This window comes from Triturus cristatus, chromosome 6, assembly GCF_964204655.1.
Source record: "Triturus cristatus chromosome 6, aTriCri1.1, whole genome shotgun sequence".
NCBI lineage: Eukaryota > Metazoa > Chordata > Amphibia > Caudata > Salamandridae > Triturus > Triturus cristatus.
In genome coordinates, this window is record NC_140589.1 from 910,912,915 (window position 1) to 910,933,094 (window position 20,180).

The 20,180-nt window shown below is 48.3% G+C and overlaps 1 protein-coding gene across 3 annotated transcripts in view; it reads left to right on the forward strand.

Moving 5' to 3' along the window:
• The window catches only part of MED23 (mediator complex subunit 23), a 467,463-nt gene that overhangs the window by 284,390 nt on the left and 162,893 nt on the right, over positions 1–20,180 (forward strand). For all 3 annotated transcript variants that reach the window (XM_085611580.1, XM_085611579.1, XM_085611581.1), the window contains 2 exons: positions 5,300–5,424; positions 13,493–13,698. In XM_085611580.1, the coding sequence (XP_085467706.1) occupies positions 5,300–5,424; positions 13,493–13,698 (331 nt within the window). The remainder of the gene's footprint in view (positions 1–5,299; positions 5,425–13,492; positions 13,699–20,180) is intronic.

Sequence of the window (20,180 nt, forward strand, 5' to 3'; positions counted from 1 at the left end):
AAGCGTGAGTCTGTTACTACTTCCATCGAGCATCCCAACAAACAGAGGCCTGGGGCAAGAGAGGTTGTCCCGACCAATTGTAATAGGCGTCTTAAGTGGCCAAGGGTGGTGAAACGCGAACTGGACCTGGGAAAAATAAAAAGGATAGTGGAAGAAGGTTCTATAGCCCTGGATATGCCCAGGGGCTGTCTTTCACAGGCCCCTTCTCCTCAACACTTCTTAGAGGTATATCATCAAACAGTGACAAGGGTGGGGAACTTTTTTGTGTTACAGGAAAAAGGGGACCATAAGTGCCCTCCCCCCAAATCAGAAAACCTTTGGTTCTCACAGTACTGCAGGGAAAAAAGACAGATTCTATCTGAAGCCATTACACATAAGGTTCAACCGGCCATTGTTAAAGCCCGTAAAACTTATTACGAAACTATCAGGAAGGCAAAGAGACTGTGGGAGGAAAGCCATTGGCAGGACTTAAAGGCCGCAGCTTTACAAAAAGACTCAACTCCCTTCTGGAGTCTCATTAATGCCCGGTCCAAGGGAAGAGCTGACCTAATCCCCAATCATATAACGGGGAGTCAATGGCACCAGCACTTCTCTGATCTTTACTCTTTTGGGGAAAAAATGGCTCCAGAGAATCTGACCCCGGTAATTGAGAACTTGGTACCCCTGGAGATAGAGGCCGCGTTTGGCCTATCAGAGGTCCTCTCTGCAATTAATATGATTGCCCCAGGAAAAGCAGCAGGACCTGATGGCCTCCCTGGCGATCTCTTGCTACACGACAAAGACCTATGGGCAGAATTTATTCTACGCATTTTAAATAACTTAGCCTTGGGATGCCCGGTTCCGGATTCCTGGAAGGGGGCGGAGGTGGTGGCCATTTATAAGAAAGGGGACAGGGGGGACCCTGCCAACTACAGGCCGATTAGTTTAATCGATGTCCTACAAAAAGTGGTTGGCAGAGTCCTCCTCACTAGAATCAAGACCTGGATAGACGAGGAGGGTATCCTGAGCCATTTTCAAGCCGGTTTTAGGGAGGGGGTTGGCACCATTGACCAGGTCTTCAGATTCTGTACCATACATTGGAAATCTGTAATTATCGAAAAAGGCAGCCTGTATTTGGCTTTTATTGATTTAAAAACGGCCTTTGACCTGGTCCCACGATTACAGCTGTGGCAGGTCTTGTATGACTTGGGCATCCCCCCCCTAATCTTGGACCTCCTCAAACGCCTTCACGAAGGGAATTTTGCTAAAGTCCGGTGGGGGCATCAGGGACAGCTCACAGAGAGGATCACCGTCGAGAAAGGAGTACGCCAGGGCTGTGTTTTAGCCCCGACCCTGTTCTCTCTCTTTATAAATGGGGTGGCAGACCACTTGAGAGAGGACACGGTCGATGCACCAACCCTGTGCGGGGAAAAAACACCCACCCTGCTCTTTGCTGACGACACTCTGTTGATATCTAAAAGCCCTATGGGCCTACAAAGATTGCTCTCCCGCTTCTCCCATTTTTGTGACACCAGGGGCTTGAAAATAAACACTTCTAAAACCAAGCTAATGGCACTATCACCCTCTAGAAATTTTAGGAATAATATTAAGCTTAACGACACTATTCTTGAGCTAGTTGAGGCTTTTGATTACCTCGGAGTCAGGGTAAACAATAAGCTAAAATGGGCTCCCCATCTATCGAAAATGCTTCTTGCCCATAAGAGAGCCTCAGGGGCAATAGCGAAACACCAGAGACTCTCTTACACCAGGCCCATTGCCGCGGCAGTTAAGGTCTATGAGGGGAAGGCAATGCCAGCGGCCCTATACGGGGCAGAACTGTGGGGGTTTGAAAACCTAACAGAGCTGCTCAGATCTGAGAATAAGTTCTTCAGAGACCTACTGTCGCTCCCTCTGTCTACCCCACTAGTTCCTCTCCGTTATGATCTTGGCAGACAAAACTTTAGCAATGTAGCCAGGCTGCGCCCATTACTATACTGGGCAAGGCTCCGGAGAACCCCTGAACTCCTCCACTATGCATCTGCCCTCGACGAGCTAATAAAACTCGGAGCTGAGCGTAAGATCCCCTGGGTATCAAATTTGAAAAAGGAGCTCCAGAAGATAGGTCTGGAAGAGGCCTGGGTAACTCAGCTCCCCCCACCCAAACCTGTGATAAAGAAGGCTTACTGGGAATGGGTTATGATTAATACCCTAAGAAATCAGGGAGGTGAGCTAACTTTAAATTTCCTGGATGTGAAACCTGCACCTAGCATGGAACCCTTTCTTGACATTATTGAATCTCCTGAAGATAGGTCCCTTTATCTCAAGATGAGATATGGTACACTCCCACTCTTCGAGGTTCAATCTAGATGGAGCACGGCACCCGTAAGTTCGAAGGGCTGTCCCGGTTGTGCCTCGCCCTTGGAGTCTATTGGTCATTTTCTGTTTGCATGCAAAGCATACCGGCAACCAAGAGCGAGATGGTTGACACCGGTTTGTAAAAATATGGGGACCAGGTCTGCCAGGGTGGCATTGCGTATCTTGATCTATGACACATCAGTCCCTAGTGTCATCTGTGGGACTGCTAAATACCTGGGCTGGGCCTGGAGGATCAGACGCAAGCTCCTAAAGGTGCAACAATTTTAAGTTATAAACTTATCCCTGTTGCCCATAAAGAATATCATTGCCAAAGGTACTGACAAATGGGGGTCTTTGTTTACACCGTACATGCATATTTATTGCCATTTTTATTGCTTTTAATTGTATAAGGTTCAAAGCATATAGTTGTAGTGGGTTTTTAAAACTGTTTTTATATTTATTGTACCAAACTTTTATGATATTTTTTAATATATCGAATAAAGTAACTACAACAACAACAACAACAGATCATAAAGACTGAAACAAAGAAAGGAAATTAACAATACAGGGCTACTTTTAGAGCATATTGGCTCAGCATAAATGTCTGAAAGGGATTGCTGACCCATTTTTAAAGATGTGTGTTACGTTTTAGGGTAAATTATTGTTAAATATTTTTTTAAGCGCCTGTTGGTTTCTTCCCTTCTACTTTATCCTATTAACATTAGCATTGGTGGTACAAGAAAGTCCCCATAGAACCCATAGGAGTGTGAATCATTCTCTTTCTTTTCCTAATCAACTTTCTCCTGCATTTCTGTACCAGCACTACCTGCTGGGTGAGTGGAAAGGTTCAGTGAAGTTGTTGAAAACTATCACCTTTGCCACTGTGAACCTTCTGAACGTACTACATCTTGATCATCCCAGAAACAGGAGGATGGATGGGGGGGACCTCAAAATGAACAGTGCCTCCTATAACCTGCAGTATTATTTCAAATTAAAAGCACAGGAAACAAAACGACTTCACACATGCATCCTCTTTGTAGACTTTGTCAAGATTTGTAGGGGAGTGTATTGAAAGCTATTACTCAAAAAAGCGTCTTGAGAGCGGCCTTTTATAGCTTTCAAAGTTTGCAAGCAATGTGACCAGGCAGTTTATTATGCTGTGCGATTCTGCAGTGACAAAAGGAGTGTTTTAACCAGAAATTAGGTTTTACCTTAAGAATTGTTAATAAGATGATGCTGGAATTCAGAGTATTCTATGGTTGTGTTCAACATCTTAAGGGTTCTACAGACCAGATTTTGCAGGTTAGTGAATCTAAAACAGACCGAAAGCTGAAAAGAGCAGTGTCTCGCATGCTATGAACACTCCTGCCATTTAGTGTTGAGCTTGAAATGTTGTATGTTGTTTTTCTTTGAAGGAGTTTGTTTCAGAATGATTTGTGATACCTCCCTTTAAGCCCATAAGGACGCACACTTCACCTCACATTTCCTTTTTTCCACCATCTGGTTCGGACATATTTTGACTGCTTTACTAAAGCTGCACATCAAATGGAATATTTAGACTACAGAGGACCAAAGACAGCATCAAGCAGGAGTTAAACATCAGCTGAGTCAGGATTGCGTGGATGAAAGAGCCTGAGTTCCACGGCTACATAAGCTGCAAACAGAAAAAAATAATTACTGTGAACAGTTGCTGTAGATGCACATGCCTTATCGCGAATGCAGCATAAAAAACGCATGTAGTTGAGACATACTGTAGAAATGACATGTTCCTTATCCAGGACCTAGGCCTAAAAATGCTTTGCATCTCCACATATACACTTACCCTCAAGGAAAATCACAATTGTAGGTGCAGTATGTGTCTTGATGTATTTTGGGGTTTTAGGGGATGCATCACAAGTCACCCTGAGACCAAATCTCCTTTGAAGAAAAACAAAATCAACTTTTGACGTCCCAAGCCCAACACTAGAGGTAGGCGTGCGAACAGTATTTTAATCTACAGCACTGCAAGCTGCAAACCGATTCTTAGAAGGAAGTAACATTTTCTTTCCTTATGTTACCACTTGATATGTTATGCATGATGCCATGATTGGAATCTTGAGATAATGGTTTAAGGCTACATGCTAGAAAAGATGACACTATATCCTGAAATTCTTCTCAGGATATTGACCATGGTTTTGCTATGAGCTCTTAAGAAATGTTAACGTAGAAGCAAGGGCTTCATTCATTATTTTGTGGATGAGGAGTTGGAGTTGGAAGATGTGAAGGTTTGTTTGAGATCTCATGAATAAATACTGTACAGGACATTACAATAGCCCTCGTTACTAGCAGCTTATGAACAAGGGGTCTTAAAATAGGTCTTGCTTGGGCAATGCTCTGAGGAAAACAAAGTTCTTCATCGAGATGCTGTTGCCACTGACTTCTTTCAGGGGGTGCTGGGAAAAGTCGCTAGAAATTAAAAGACCTTGAGAGGACAGCACAAGAGTAATATTACCAACAGGGCTGGAAACTGTGTATTGGGTATAACATAACAGCAGTCATGGAAAAAGACAAGCTCTTAGAGTATAGGCGATAAGATGGTTCAGTGAGTTTCACATTTATTTCTTAACTGTGTAGTGGTCAGATCAAAACCCAACAAGGCAGATTTAGCCTTCCATCTTGCCAAAAGTTGGTAAATTGTGTTACATTAAATTAGATAGTAGAAGCACTAGTTATTTGTGCCACTTAGAATTGCCAGGTATACTATATGAAATGTCAGTCAATTCATATTGCTGTTAATATTACAGTTGTTTAGATTCCAGTCATGCTCAAAGCTTTTGTTTATGTTGCTTAATGCTACCTAATGCTGTGATGTCTTTGCGTCTCAGTTTTCCAGTCATTGTGCAGTGCTTTTTATCTCCGACTTATTGCTGGCATCTTGATGAGAAGGGCCGAGTAGAGTGTTGCTAAAATTTTTCAAATTTTATAGATTTTTTCACAGGTTCTGATTCAATACAGGGAACATGGTGCAAGGACATTCTTCAAACTATAATGAGTTTTACTCCGCACAATTGGGCTTCACACACGCTAAGCTGCTTTCCAGCACCCCTCCAGGTAACATTCTAACTATATTCTGTCTTAGTCAATAAGAGTTGCCTGTTTTGTCGTAGGAAGGGTCTCAAATAATGCTTTTCATTTAATTGTTGGCAATTGGTTGTCACCTTGAGCGGATATGTTTGTCACGAACCACTGTTGCTACAAGCTGAGACATAATGTATGCCTTCACATGGGCAGCCTGAATGGGTCTTGCATAACTCATTACCTTTTAATTTTACTAAATTATATGTATAGTTTATTTGCCTACATAGACATTCAGCTAGCGCTCCTAATCTATTGATCTGTTATTGTGTAATTCACATTTGTGTTCTGCCAGCATACATCATGGACTATTTGGTCAGCCTACATTAACCACGGGCTAGGGGGGGCGCTAGAGGGCGCATTGCGAAATGGCCGCTCGTTAGAGCTGCTCCGCCGGCCGAGCTCAAGATCTGGCAATTATCCTGGCCGCTATCTACCTCAAATCGCTGTACTAATCGCCCAAAAAGCAGCGGACTGCAGTGGCTGTGTTTGAAGAAGAACCGCAGCGTCTTTCTAGAACTACTGGCGTGTGAGACAACGGACTCGGCGCGGACAGCATGGCAGCTCCGGGCACGCTCGGTCTGGGCGCTTAAGGTAGGCCGCGGCTGGTGCTGTGGGGAGCCGGGGGGTACCGGGGCTGAGTGCGGATACCTGGCCTGGCTCGCAGTGTGCTGTGTGGTGGCTTCTGGGGGGGGTGGGGGGTGAGGGGGGGGGGGGCGGCGACGCTCAGCTGCCTGGATATTGTGCACTGGGATCCCGTGCTACCTCGGAGGCCTTGCCTGCGCAGTCTGCTGGTGGCGGGGCTAGATTTTGTCTGTGCTGCGTCTCCAGGACTCGTGGCCCGCCGGCGTGGGGCTGCGTGCCTGCTGCGAGCTTCTCGGTGAGCCGGGCTGCGCTCTGTGCTGCTGCCGCTTAGCGAGCAAGCTCAACCTGCACACTGCCCTATAATTTGCTGCTGTGCCTCCCCGCTGCCATTGGCCGTGAACGCTTTGCAACTGTGGAGGATATTGTGCTGTTGTGTGGGGGCGGCCACATTGCATCGGCTCCGGTTGCGGTGTGCCCAGGGGGATCCCTACAGAGCTGCGCGATCCTGGATACCTGCCTGCAGAGTGTACCCTACTGTGTCTGCCTCATCGGCGCTGTCCATACGGCGCTATATCGGCGAGAATTCACCCCTCCACGTCTGGGCCTACCTTCCCTGCCAACACTTCAACTCGGAGACTCAGACCGGTGTGGTTGTCTATTGCGACCTAGTGCTCTGTCATTTCACCGGAGATAGCGCAAACCTGTGGGACTTGCTGTTTGCTCCATTATTACTGTCACCACTGGTGCGTATTTTTACGCCCTTGTCCTGCTGCGGTGTGGCTGCTCTACTGGCTGAGCCTCTGAGACTGTTTGTGGACTACAGGGCCTTGCATTGGTGAGGAACGGACGATTCATTCATGCTACACCCTACGAGACATCTCGAGTTTCTTGCAGTGCTTTGACAGTACGATTACTATCACACAGCTGCGTCATCTGTCCGTTTGGGCACTGTAACGGCCATCGCGGCAGATCCCCTCCAGTTGCGGTGTGTGCTTCTCCGGGTGTGCGACATGGGGAAAAGTCAGCCACGCCTCACATTTGAGCCTCGGAAGACCGGGAGAGCAACTCAGCATGCGGCCTCGGACTCAGAAGCGGACGCTCCCACGGATCATTTGACAAACATAAACAAGACCCTCATCGCGGTACAGGCCAGCCTACAATCCATCGACGGCAAGATTGACCACCTTAACCTTCGAATGGATCACGTCGTCCAAGCTGGACAAACATGTGCAGCGTCTGGGGGAGGCTGAGACGCGCATCTCGGATGCAGAAGATGGGCTGCCATAGGTCACTCAGAAGACGACTTCTATGGAGAAGGTCCTTGCTGTCATCCAGGCCCGTAATGAGGATATGGAAGCCAGATCGCGCCGCAATAATGTGCGCATTACGGGCCTGCCAGAATCCACAAATACAGGGCGCCTAAAGACCTACATAGAGAAGATCATCAGTGATCTTTTTGGGCGGGAGCAACTATCGCAGGTCTTCATTGTGGAGCGTGCCCATCGCTCACTGGCTGCAAAGCCTCCACCAGGTGCCCCGCCTCGCCCCATTATTGCCCGCCTATTAAACTATAGGGATCGGGATGTGATTCTTCGCCTTGCCAGGGAGAGGGGTACCATCACGCATGATGGAAACACCCTGGCTTTTTATCCTGATTTTACAGTGGCAGTACAGGAGGCACGTCGAGAGTACCAGCCTGCAAAGAAATTACTCCTGGCTGCGCAGATTCCATACGCTATGCTCTACCCTGCCAGGTTACGTGTGGAAGACAGCGGGAAATCAGCTCTAGACTTTGCCAAGACTGTGACCCGTCGCAATCGATCCCCAAGGGCCACAGGTGATGCAGATACTGGTGATCCTGAAGATGTGGCTGCTACACGAGGCGGACGCTAACATGACTGATTTGCAAGAGTACATTGTTTCTGATCTTTATTCTTTGATGTCGCATTATGTGCAGGGTTGCTGGACACATGGAGGGGGTGGTGGCTCCGGAATTGGTGGCAGCGAACCTTTTTGATGGCCAGTGATATGATGTTAAGATGGTTCTTCTACATGTACCGGGTGGTTATATATTTGATGCATCTAAGGCCAGCTGCATGCGATAGCTTGACCACCTCCTGCTTACATCGGGAGGGAGTTTGTGCTCGGCGCCCCCCTATATGGGTGTTCCTCACCAATGGTTACCTCCTTGCTGAGGATCTGTTTGTGGGTGTTCGGGATGGCTTTGGCGTATTGGGGTTGGTGAAGTTGGAAAGGGGTTATCTGGGGGGAAGGAAGGGATTGCGGGCTGTTCGTCTAGCCGGAAGACTATTCGTTCCATCGATGGTTGTTTGTGTTTTTCTGTATGCATTCAGGACAAGTGGTAGATTCTGTAAACTATATGCTGCAGTTTTACTATGCATGGTAACGGTGTGACTGTTCGTTGTCTAACATGGAATGTGAAGGGGTTAAACTCACCGAAAAAGATCCGACAAGTGCTGGCTCACTTAGGCCGGCATGATATCAGCATTGCCCTCCTACAAGAAACTCATTTGACGAGACACACAGATCAGCAAATTGGGGCCCGCGGGGCTGGCTTTCGTCTTGCCTCCTCTTATTCCTCTTACAGTTGAGGGATTCTTACACTTATACGGAAGGGTCTCTCTTTTACAGTCCATCGCACACATACTGACTCTGAAGGGCGATATGCTATTGTACATGCTACATTGGCAGGTAAACTGGTCACCATAATTAATTGCTATGGTCCAAATATAAATGACCCTGGGCTATATGAGACCCTTCTAGCAATACTGCGTAGCTGGCCTGATGCGGCGATCATATGGGGGTGGGGGACCTCACCATACAATTAGACACCAGGAAGGATTAGTCTAGTGGTAGGGATTGGCACTCACCGTGAGCAGCACAGGTGTTAAATGCCGGACTAGAAGAGTTCGGCCTTTTAGACATCTGTAGGCATAGACATGTAGATACACTTGCTGGCACACATATTTCTTCTATGCATGCCAGCTGGTCGTGCCTCGACTCCTGGCTGGTGGGGGACGGGGTGGTGGAGGTAGAGAATCTGCCACGCATGCTCTCTAATCACTGCCCTGTCTAACTCACTTTATGCATCCCTACGATAATCACGCGGCCCTTCACATGGGGCTTCCGCTCTGAGTCCCTGCTAGATCCTCTTTATTTAGAAACCATTTGCGAGGCCATCACACACTACTTTGCTGAGAACGCGGGGATGGTAGATAGTGCTGGAATATTATGGGAAGGATTTAAAGCCAACATTCGGGCACATGCATCAGTACGATGGCTGGCATATTGAAAGATATTCGAGGTCAGATTGCCAAAGTAGAAACTACGCTCACTAGACTCGAACGCGATTATGAAGGTGCTCCCACCGCATCGACTCTGGCCTCTTAAAGAAGCCACGCTTGAGCACGCGAAGTTGGCAGAAGAAGAAATGAGATATATCTCCAAGCGCTATGTGGTTCGCTCTTACGGGGAGGGGGTACGCCCTGGCCATCACTTAGCCCAAAAGATCAAATACCGCCCCAACCATGACATCATCACTAAGATAACAGATAAGTCGGGACAAGATCATTATAGCATTCTGGATATTGCGGAGCACTTTAGGTAGACCTACGAGACATTGTACACATCTCAAGGCGACACCGACCGTGTGGAATTAGATGCATATTTGTCACAGGTGGCTATTGCTTGGCTGTCGGAAGGACAAAGGGAGTTTTTGGGTCGCCCTATCGCAGTGGAAGATATCCGTACGGCCATTGCTTCTCTTCCCAACAAGAAGGCCCTGGGCCCGGACGGCTTTACCTCTGAATTTTACAAAGCTTACGCTGAAGAGCTCGCACAATTTTTATTGGAGATGTATGCGGAGGCTTATGAGTCGGGTATCCTCCCTCTGTCTCTTCGCAAAGCCTTAATTATCACGCTCTTGAAAAAAGACAAATCTCCTGAGCACTGCGACTCTTATAGGCCGCTCTCATTAATTTACACTGATGTAAAAATTCTAGCAAAAATTCTGGCCGCACGCTTTCAACTGCTGATGCAAAATCTGGTCCTCCCCGACCAATCAGGATTTATACCCACGCGTTCTACATCTTACAACCTCCGTACTTTATTAGCACTGTTTCACACTCTCTCTCCTGACTTGCCAGCTGTAGCTGTTATGCTAGACGCCGCCAAGGCATTTGATTCAATTGAATGGGGCTATTTATTCTTTATCATGCATCCGTTGGGCTTCTCCCCTTTCTTTATCAATTGGGTTAAACTGCTCTATACGTGACCGACTGCACGGGTTAGGGTGGGTGGCCACACCTCGAACCTGATTACCATCACTAGGGGCACTCGGCAGGGGTGCCTACTGTTGCCGTTACTATTTGCTTTGACATTAGAGCCTCTGGCCTGTCTTATTCGACAGTGCCACAAACAAGCGGCTATAAATCTCCATCATCGGCCTCTTATCACTTTACGCGGACAACATGCTTCTTTTCATCCGTGGCACCGGTACTGCGTGAATATATTTGTTTTGCACGTTTCTCCGGGCTGTCTATAAACTGGGCAAATTCGGTGATACTACCTTTGAATGTCTGCACGGAGCCGCATGAATTGGATTTCCTTCTAGTATGGGCGTCGGGGTCGGTCAAATATCTGGGAATCTGGGTACACCGTGATCCAGATATAGTCTTTCGGGAGAATTATGGTACGGCCATTACGTGGCTGGAATGCCGGATAGACAAGTGGATTCACCTTCCACACTCTCTCGCGGACCGCATTGCACTTATAAAAATGGCGGTGCCTTCAAAATTTTTATATTTATTTAATAATATACCTATCCCCCTTACTCAACATTTTTTTAAGACATTACGATCGTTGTTACTTCGCTTGACATGGGTTGGGCAGCAGGCGCGAGTGAGCTGGCAGACTCTTCTTCTTGATTACAAACATGGGGGCTTTAATGCTCCTGATTTCTATTTATATTATTTATGTGCTCTGGCACACTACGCTCACTTTTGGTTTACACATCATGACTTCATTCCTCGTGGCAGTGGAACACTGGGATGCGCATCCCATTCCGCTACACTCTATCCTTACTCATAGCCGTCGCCTCACCCCCCGGGATGAAATAAATAATGTCAACTCGACAATTGCAGTATGGCAAGCACTATGTCATCTGGCCGGTAAATTGCCCTTATATTCCCCACTGCTCCCTATCGCTTATCATGCGGACCGCTCGGTGACGCATGAGGAAGGCCTCATGCGTATTTTGGCTCAGGCGGGCATTGAAAAGATGCAGGACCTATTCCCTAACGGCTCGTTCCTGACTTCTGCAGATACAGAATATATCCAACATCAAACCCTGTTGTTTACTTTTACATTACATAGGTTGAGAGGAGCATCACGGGTCCACTTTCCTACCTTTCCTACGGAGCCCCCCTCATTAATGGCTTTGCATACCTTGCTAATTAGCCCCACTAGACGCAGGCTTGTCACTAAACTATTTCAGGCCGCCAGGGCGGGTAGGATACTTCCTGAAAATAAGAGTTTGAATAAATGGAATGAGAACATAAACCCACCACTCTCTAGCGAAGATTGGAAACATTGCTGTGCTTTAACTGTGGCCCTCACATCTAATGGAAATCTTCGCATCATCCATTTTACATTTCTTCACCAAATTTATCACACACCACATCAGCTTTTTAGATATGGTCTCCGAGAATCCGATAGGTGTACCTGTTGCGGTACTTCCGGGGTGGATTTCTGGCATCTAGCTTGGTCCTGTGACAAGATACGGACGTACTGGATCGCAGTGACCACCACATTGTCAAAAATCATTGGTAGTACCTTGTGTTGTTCACCCCTGGTGTGCCTGTTGGGTCTGCTTCCCTTTTTAAAAGGCGCTGTGGGAAAACTAGCCAGAGTCACATTGCTCATTGATAAGAGACGAGTGGCGATGGTATGGGACAGTAAATGCACCCCCACGGAGACGCAATGGCTTAAAGACCTGGCATACTGCAGGGAGAATCTGGTGTTATATGTAGAGGAGCTTCCTGTAACCTCCCGACCAAATGATATCTTGTAACCCCTGTTAATTTATTTACGCTCCATTGTTACACACGATGCCTCAGATACTGAATCTGTATAACTACTGATATTGTCTATGACTAGGATGTACTGTCATGGTAGCTATGTTGCACCAAACGGAATCTACCCTGCTATGTGTATTTAATACGGCGTCCTGCCCTTTTTTTGTTGTTGTTAGTATGTTGATGGTATTATTCCTTTTTGTTAGCCTTTTTCTTGTCCGCACGGTCCTTATATTGCATTATTGTCGATATGTATTGTGATGCATTGTGAAAATCATAAATAAAACTTTCACAAAAAAAACCACGGGCTAACTTAACTATGAATTATGGCATTCTGCTCTTTAACATAGGACACCTCCACAAAGTAGTTATCTCAGTGCCAGCCACTGTGCTTTTTGAGACCATTTAAAAATATTTAGATTTATAGCTATTTTTGTGTATTCTTTTTTCAAGATTGATGGGGACCTGGCAGCGTTCCCAACAATCAAGTTTTTTCAAACACCTAACAAAGCAAGCATTGACAAAAGTTAAAAAGCTGGTGGCCGATGCCCGACATATATGCTTTTTAAAAACGTGTTTTTCCCAACCTGATTATCATTGAATTTATGTTTTGTTTGCACCTGTTGACTGTATAGGCAATTGCCAATTTTGCGTCAAAGTTTTATTTGCAATGTTCTTTTCAGTAAATAATTGCAATAATAGCAGTGTGCAGTTCCAAGGCGAGAGGAAACTCTCTTGGTAGTTTGTCTCATTTAAATATGATTATAGGCAACATGGTTGCTGAGCACAAGCCCTCACCCACAAAGAGGTGGCATGCTTTTTCATTGGGCTGTGCTCCTCGTTTTGCTGGCACTGCAATGCTCAAGGGGCCCAAAAAGGGCTCTTTGCTGTAGATCTTTTTTTAAAAATCCAACAAAGGCCAGGTCTTTCTAGCCCCAATATTATCAAGTAGATTGGCCAACAAAGGTGAAAAATAAGATTACATTTAACTGAAGACACCCTGGGAAATTCGTCTTCTGCTCTGCAACCATGTTGCCCATGTTCATAACAATGAAATAAGACAAATTGTCTAAAGATTAAGGGTGAGGTTAGTTTCCTCTCTCCCCGTAACTCCATACTTTATTATTGCAATTACATGCAATTGGGAAATTGTATGCTGTACCGTCAACCCTCTATTCCCCTCTTACAGATCGATCACGTTTTAGAAATTAGACAGCAGCCCTGTTTGGTTGGATTATGCCCACAAATTTGACACGTGCATCTCCTGTCATGAAAGTCCTTCTACCGTAGTAAGTGTTGTGAGCCTATAAGCAGTGATCCTCCCAAAAGATTTAATTCTCTTTTTCCAATGCATTTTACTTCAGACATTCTTCAGACAGAACAATGTCCCCCAGGAAAGTCGCTTCAACCTAAAGAAGAACGTAGAGGAAGAGTACAGGAAGTGGAAGTCTATGACCATTGAGGACGACATCATTACACACTTCTCCATGCAGGGCTCTCCGCCACTGTTTCTGTGCCTGCTATGGAAGATGCTGCTGGAAACAGATCACATCAATCAGATCGGCTACAGGTAAACTTAAAAAACACTCAGACATAGATATTATCTTTTATGTGTTTTTTAACTATTTTTTAATGTTATCTTTTTTTACCCCATAAATAATACTTGTGATCTAAATAATCTTGTTACCCTTCGAAGACGGCTTCATTGAGTTTGGTCCGTGGAAAGTCATGTGAACAGGAGAGACAGTTTGAAAAAGTTGAGACACAGCGTTGTCTGTGTAAGACATTAGACTAGTTGAAGCCCGTCGCAGTGCCTTTGAGTGCTGTCACTTTCTCACATGCTTTTCACCATTTAAACCTTATTATTCTTCAGTGCAAGAGACCATAGCTTTTAAATGATGTGTTAGTCAAATCACTGGGTTTTCTGCTCCTGGTCTGTTTTCAGGTGTCAAAGACATACATTTTTTGTTTATGGATTAATTTTAGAGCTTGCGATCTGAAGGATGTTTAGGTAAATTGTCCAATGCAACAATGGTGACATGATTAGTTCCAATCACTGTATTAATTTCTCAAATGAGGCAGTGCCATAATGTCCCCTAAATAATAGGCATTACAGAAATACCCTTCAGCACATTATGAACCCATTTGGATGAAACTATTGTCATGATTATCATTTTTTGTTGTTAAAAGCTTAAGCCTGCACAGTATCACTAAATAGTGTTCGGAGGGTGGTGCAAAGTCCACCTATTTAGAAACAAACTACTCCTTTGCGTTCTCCTGCCATCTAGTGTTGGGTCCAGATGTTTGCAAGTTGTTTTTCTTCGAAGAAGTCTTTCCAGTCACGAGGTAGGTGACTCCTCCTTTCGGTGATAGTGCACATGGGCATCGACTCCATTGTTATAGATTGTTTTTTCCGCCATCGGGTTCGGATGTGAACTGCTGCGCTCCAGTTCAACACAGCTTCTTCAGGTTCCCTCGGTGCGCAAGACACTCACTGTTGTCGGTATTGTTTTCGTTAGCGTAATACTATTCTCTGCATATCGTATTTACTTAAAAAACCCTTTTTCCATCGGGTAGCTCGTGGAAGGCTGTCCAGCCTACCCGCGTTGGTCTGTTTCGTAGTCGATAGAACAGACTCCATTCAAATTCTGCCCTTGGTGCCATGTGAAGTTTCCGCACACCAACTCACACGAAGTGTGCAATATGTGCTGGTCCCCGAAGCACAAAGAACAGGACTGCGACGCGTGTCAGGCTTTCACGTCGAAAAAGACGCTTTGCGACTGTCTGGTTCGACGTCGCAAGATGCAGAGCCAACACACAATTTCCAAATAGAAATAGAGGCCGGAGCCGCCATGGGAGCCGAGAAAGAGCAAGACCCCATCTCCGTCTCCAGCTCCGACGGGGACGAAGAAATCCCGTAAGGGCAGCGTATTGAGAGTAGAGATCCTCCCTTGCCCCAAACTCCACCTCCGCTCAAGAAGAAGGCTTCGGTCCAACCCCCGCCTCCGAGCCACGGTCAGCACCGACAACATGCTTCCAACGCCCCGCCCTCGGCTCAGCACCGAAACACACCAAAAAGCCTCCTTCGGGCTCCGAACAGAGCCGTTCAAAAACTGCCACTGAGCCGAAAGCTTCGGGATCTAAGTCAAAGACAGGCTCCAAACCACTCCCTTCGATGCCGAAAACAACTTCGGATCCAAAATTCTCAGCATCCAAAACCCTGGTATCCAAAACACCGGCGGCGATAACTTCAGCACTGAAACAAACCGATGTGCCGATTCCATCTAAGTTACAACATTTCGATGCTCTGCCTTCCAAACCGGATCCGAAACTAGAGAACTATATATCTACTCAACTACTGGACATATCTGTAAGAGACACGTTAGTGATAGATTCCTTACCTTAGAATATCCCCAGGCGTCAGACTGGATCCGGAAAGTTTTCGTCAGCAGTACCCCACAGCGTCGGTAGGCGGCGTCGTGCGCTGAGATGTCGTCATCGGAGCTACTTAGGCGCGCCCACGCGCGCTGACGTCAGTTCTTTTTTTTTTTCCACGCCAGCAAGCGCAGATCCGAGAGAGAGCGGGATTCCTAATAAATCTTTTAACTTGGTTTTTGAGACTTGTTTCTCTTGTTTTGTCCAGTACTCGACACCTGGTGCAATGGGGATGCCCGGGTTTAAATCCTGTAGGTACTGCCGTCGGAACATGTCGGTGGCGGACGCGTATGACGTGTGTCTCTTCTGCTTGGGGCTCGCCCATGACCCCGAGGCATGCCCCGATTGTCGGGCCATGGCGCTGAAGGCTTTGGGGCAGCGTTCCCGAAAGATGTTGGAGGCCCGGCAATCGGCTCCGCGCCGCTCAAGGTCCCGCTCCCGTGGGAGGTCAAGGGACGAGACACGGGGCCAACACCATCGTTCTTCGGAATCGGGGACCGATAAGTCAAGGCGCCTTAAAAAATCAAAGAAGCGGCGTCGCTCTTCGTCTACCCCTCACCGGTCGCGGGACGCGGTGGAGGGGGCGGGTGGTCACTCCCCTGCGGCTCCGGTGAAGCCTCCATTGTTGCCTGCGGCCTACCTGCCTTTCCCGGGTCCGCACGCGACTTCGGAAGAAGTACAGGTATCCCTGTCGGCCATGCTCCGTTTGTTTCCCACCTCGAATCCCTCCGGAGCGCCTTCGGGCCTCGTGGCCCGTGGGGTGGTTCTGCCCCCGTGCCGCCGCCTTACGCCGGCATAATACCTTAGGGCGCCGCCGGCTCCGGCCTCCGCACCAGGACCGCCGCCAGAGCCGGGCCTAACGCCGCCTCCGGCGCCGGGCTGCACCGGACACAACACTGTTTCCTACGGGGCTGGACTACGTCGACCCTGGATTGGTCTACCATCCTCCGATTCCAATTACAGGTGGTGAGTTTATTCCCTTTCCCCGGGCCCCTCGTCCGTACTGACCTCTTACACAGCCGGTGGACGAAGGGAAGTAGTGAGAGGGTGATATGGAAGATCAAGGCGATATGGATTTCTCTCCACACCCTGGTACACTGTCCCCTGCTTCCGTAGCTACGGAAGAGGTTAGGACTTTTTCTGTGGTGTTGCATAGGGCAGCTGAGGCTCTTAACCTCGAGCTCCCATCTGTGCCTATCAGGACCACTCTCCTGGCTGAGGTGCTGCAGCCAGCGACCTCCTTTGCGGAGCGGCTGCTGCCCTTCAATGACGCGCTTATAGATATTCTGTTAAGCACCTGGACCAAGCCTAACACAGGGGTTCCTGTGGATAAGAGTGTGGCACGACGTCATCGCCCAGCCCCGTGCGACCCCAGTTTTCTCACGCAACACCCAACGCCTGAGAGTCTGGTAGTCCAGGCCTCTGCCTCTCCGAGCACGTTTCCTTCCGCACCTCCATACAAGGAATCTAAAAAACTGAAGCAGTTTGGGAAAAAGATTTTCACCTCTGCCAGTTCTGGGTTGCGGGCGGTCAATACTGCGTGCCTGTTGGGCCGCTATTCCCACTCTGTGTGGGACGCAGTCGCACAGGTGTTGCCTCAGTGTCCAGTGGAGGCTCGGGCGGTGCTATCCCAAGCCATTACCGAAGTGAGGGATGCTGCGAAATTCACTATCCGTTGTGGTCTTGACACAGCCGACTCCCTCGGCAGGGCAATTTCCACTATGGTGGCGCTACGCCGTTACGCTTGGCTCAGAACTACTGGCTTATCAGGGGATGTCCAGAACACTTTATTAGACATGCCCTTTGATGGCACTCGCCTTTTTGGTGACAAGGCGGATAGCACTTTGGAGCGCTTTAAGGACTCCTGGGCTACGGCCCAGTCCTTAGGTCTTGCCACCACGTGCACTCCCGTGGGATCTGCTTTTCGCTCCTTTCGAGGTCAACGTTGAGGTGCCCAAACGCGTGCCTTTCAGAGCCACAGTCTCAGCGCAACCGGGGCGGCGTGCCCGCTGAGGGGCCAGCGGGCGGGTCAGTCCCCCACCGCCCCTGCCACGAGTCAAGAACATACGGGCTATGATTCCGATCTTTCAGCCCTGGTCCTGGGTTTTGGTCAGGAAGACCCTGAGACTGCATGGCCTCATGTATCCTGCTGATCAATCATGCCAGGTGGCATATGCGGGCTCTGCAGTGGGACCTGAAGTTCCAATGGACGCAGCATCCGGGAAACCTGTCTGACTACGTCAGATCTCGGAGGGCACTGCACAAGACTTGCAGTGGTGCCTCACGGACCAGCGTTGGGTCAGCGGCAGATCCGTCTCCCTTCCCCAACCGGAGCACACAGTGGTGACGGATGCGTCCCTCCTGGGATGGGGCGGCACTTGGGAGAGGTGGAGATCAGAGGCCTCTGGTCTCCGGCGGATTCCAAGCTCCATATCAACCTTTTGGGGCCCAGGGCGATCCTACTTGCACTGAAAGCATTCCTTCCCTCTGTCACGGGGAGAGTAGTGCAGGTGTTCACGGTCAACACCACCGCCATGTGGTACTGCAACAAGCAAGGCGGGGTGGGGTCGTGGACCCTATGTCAGGAGGCTCTGCGTCTCTGGATATGGCTGGAACGTCAAGGCATTTCCTTGGTGGTTCAACACTTGGCAGGTTCTCTGAACGCCAGGGCGGACGAGCACAGCCACAGGTGCATGTTGGATCACGAATGGCGTCTTCACTTGGACGTGGCACAAGGTCTCTTTCAGCAGTGGGGAGAACCTTGGTTAGATGTATTCGCCACCGAAGAGAACACGCAATGTCAGCAGTTCTGCACGTTGGAGTTTACAAGGCGGTACTCGCTCAGAGCCGCTTTTTGTCACGAGTTGAGTTGCGGTCTGTTGTACGCCTTTCCGCCTATACCACTTCTACCCAGAGTGCTGAAGATCAGGCGCGACCCGGCCCAAGTTATTCTTGTGGCACCGGACTGGGCTCGAAGAGTTTGGTATCCCGAGCTACTCAGTATGAGCGTGGAGCTCCCGATTCGACTGCCTCTTCGGGAGGATCTCTTGTCGCAGCACCAGGGGACGGTCCGCCACCCGAACCTGTCCAGCCTCCACCTCCTTGCGTGGAGATTGAGCAGTGACAGTTGATTCCATTTGACTTGCCTCCTGAAGTCTGTAATGTGATTCTGGCAGCCAGGCGTCCTTCAACTAAAACTGTATACGCCTGTTGGTGAAACAAGTTTGTGGCATGGTGCACAGCGAAAGCTGTAGATCCCCTTTCTGCCCCTCTTTCTGAGGTCCTATTGTTCCTTCTCTCTTTGGCCCAGGGCTCTGCTCTGGGCACTATCAAGGGCTACCTTTCTGCTCTTTCAGCCTTACTCAGGTTGCCTGATCAGCCCTCACTTTTCAAGTCCCCTGTTGTCAATAGATTTCTCAAAGGCATTACTCACCTTTTCCCTCCTATTCCTTTTGTGATGCCTCAGTGGGACTTGAACCTGGTTCCCACATACTTAATGTGTGCTCCCTTTGAGCCTCTTCATAACTATCCTTTGCGGTTATTAACTTTGAAAACTGTATTCCTGGTGTCCATCACCTCCGCTAGGCGTGTAAGTGAGCTCCAGGCTCTTTCATGTAAACCTCCTTTTCTGGCGATTCATCCGGACAAGGTCGTGCTTCGACCTCGTCCCTCCTTTCTACCGAAAGTAGTCACTGCCTTTCATCTCAGACAAACTGTCACTTTACCCACTTTCTTTCCGCATCCTTCAAGAGAGGCTCCACCGGCTGGACCCAAAACGTGCGCTTTCATTCTATCTCAACCGCACATAGCAGTTCCTGGTGGATGACCAGCTCTTTGTTGGCTACTTGGGTGCCAAGAAAGGTCGGGCTGTGCATAAGCGGACTATCTCCCGATGGGTTGTCTTGTGCAGTAAAGCCTGTTACTCTCTGGCTAAAAAGGAACCTCCGGTTCGGCTGCGTGCCCATTCTACCAGGGCGACAGCTGCTACTACGGCATTGGGACGCGGTGTCCCCCTGCAAGATATCTGTCGGGCAGCTACGTGGGCCTAGCTGCATACTTTCATTAAGCACTATTGCCTAGACAGTCAAGTCCGGAGAGACTGCTTCTTTGGCCGGTCAGTTCTCCGTGACTTTTAGGTGTGATATCATTTCGCAGACCCTCCTCCGGGGTTGGTATTGCTTGGGTATGTATTCTAAGGTAAGGACTCTATCACTAACGTCTCTTTTTAAGATGCACAAGTTACTTACTTGTGTAACGATATATCTGTAAGAGACATTAGTTAGTGATAGATTCCTTACTGCCCGCCCATCCTCCCCGTTCTGCGAACTGTTCTCTAGGGTTCAGGTCATCCCTTTCAGGGCCCTAGTTCTATTGCACCAGTAGTCTGTCTCTGGCATGGTTCTGCGTACCTAGCACGGAAAAGTCGTGTACAGAACTGACATCAGCGCGCGTGGGCACGTCTAAGCTCCGACGACGTCATTTCTGCGACTACGACGCCAGCGACGTACGCCGAACCGCACGACGACGCCTATCGACGCGCAGGGGTACTGCTGACGAAAACTTTCCGGATCCAGTCTGACGCCTGGGAATATTCTAAGGTAAGGAATCTATCACTAA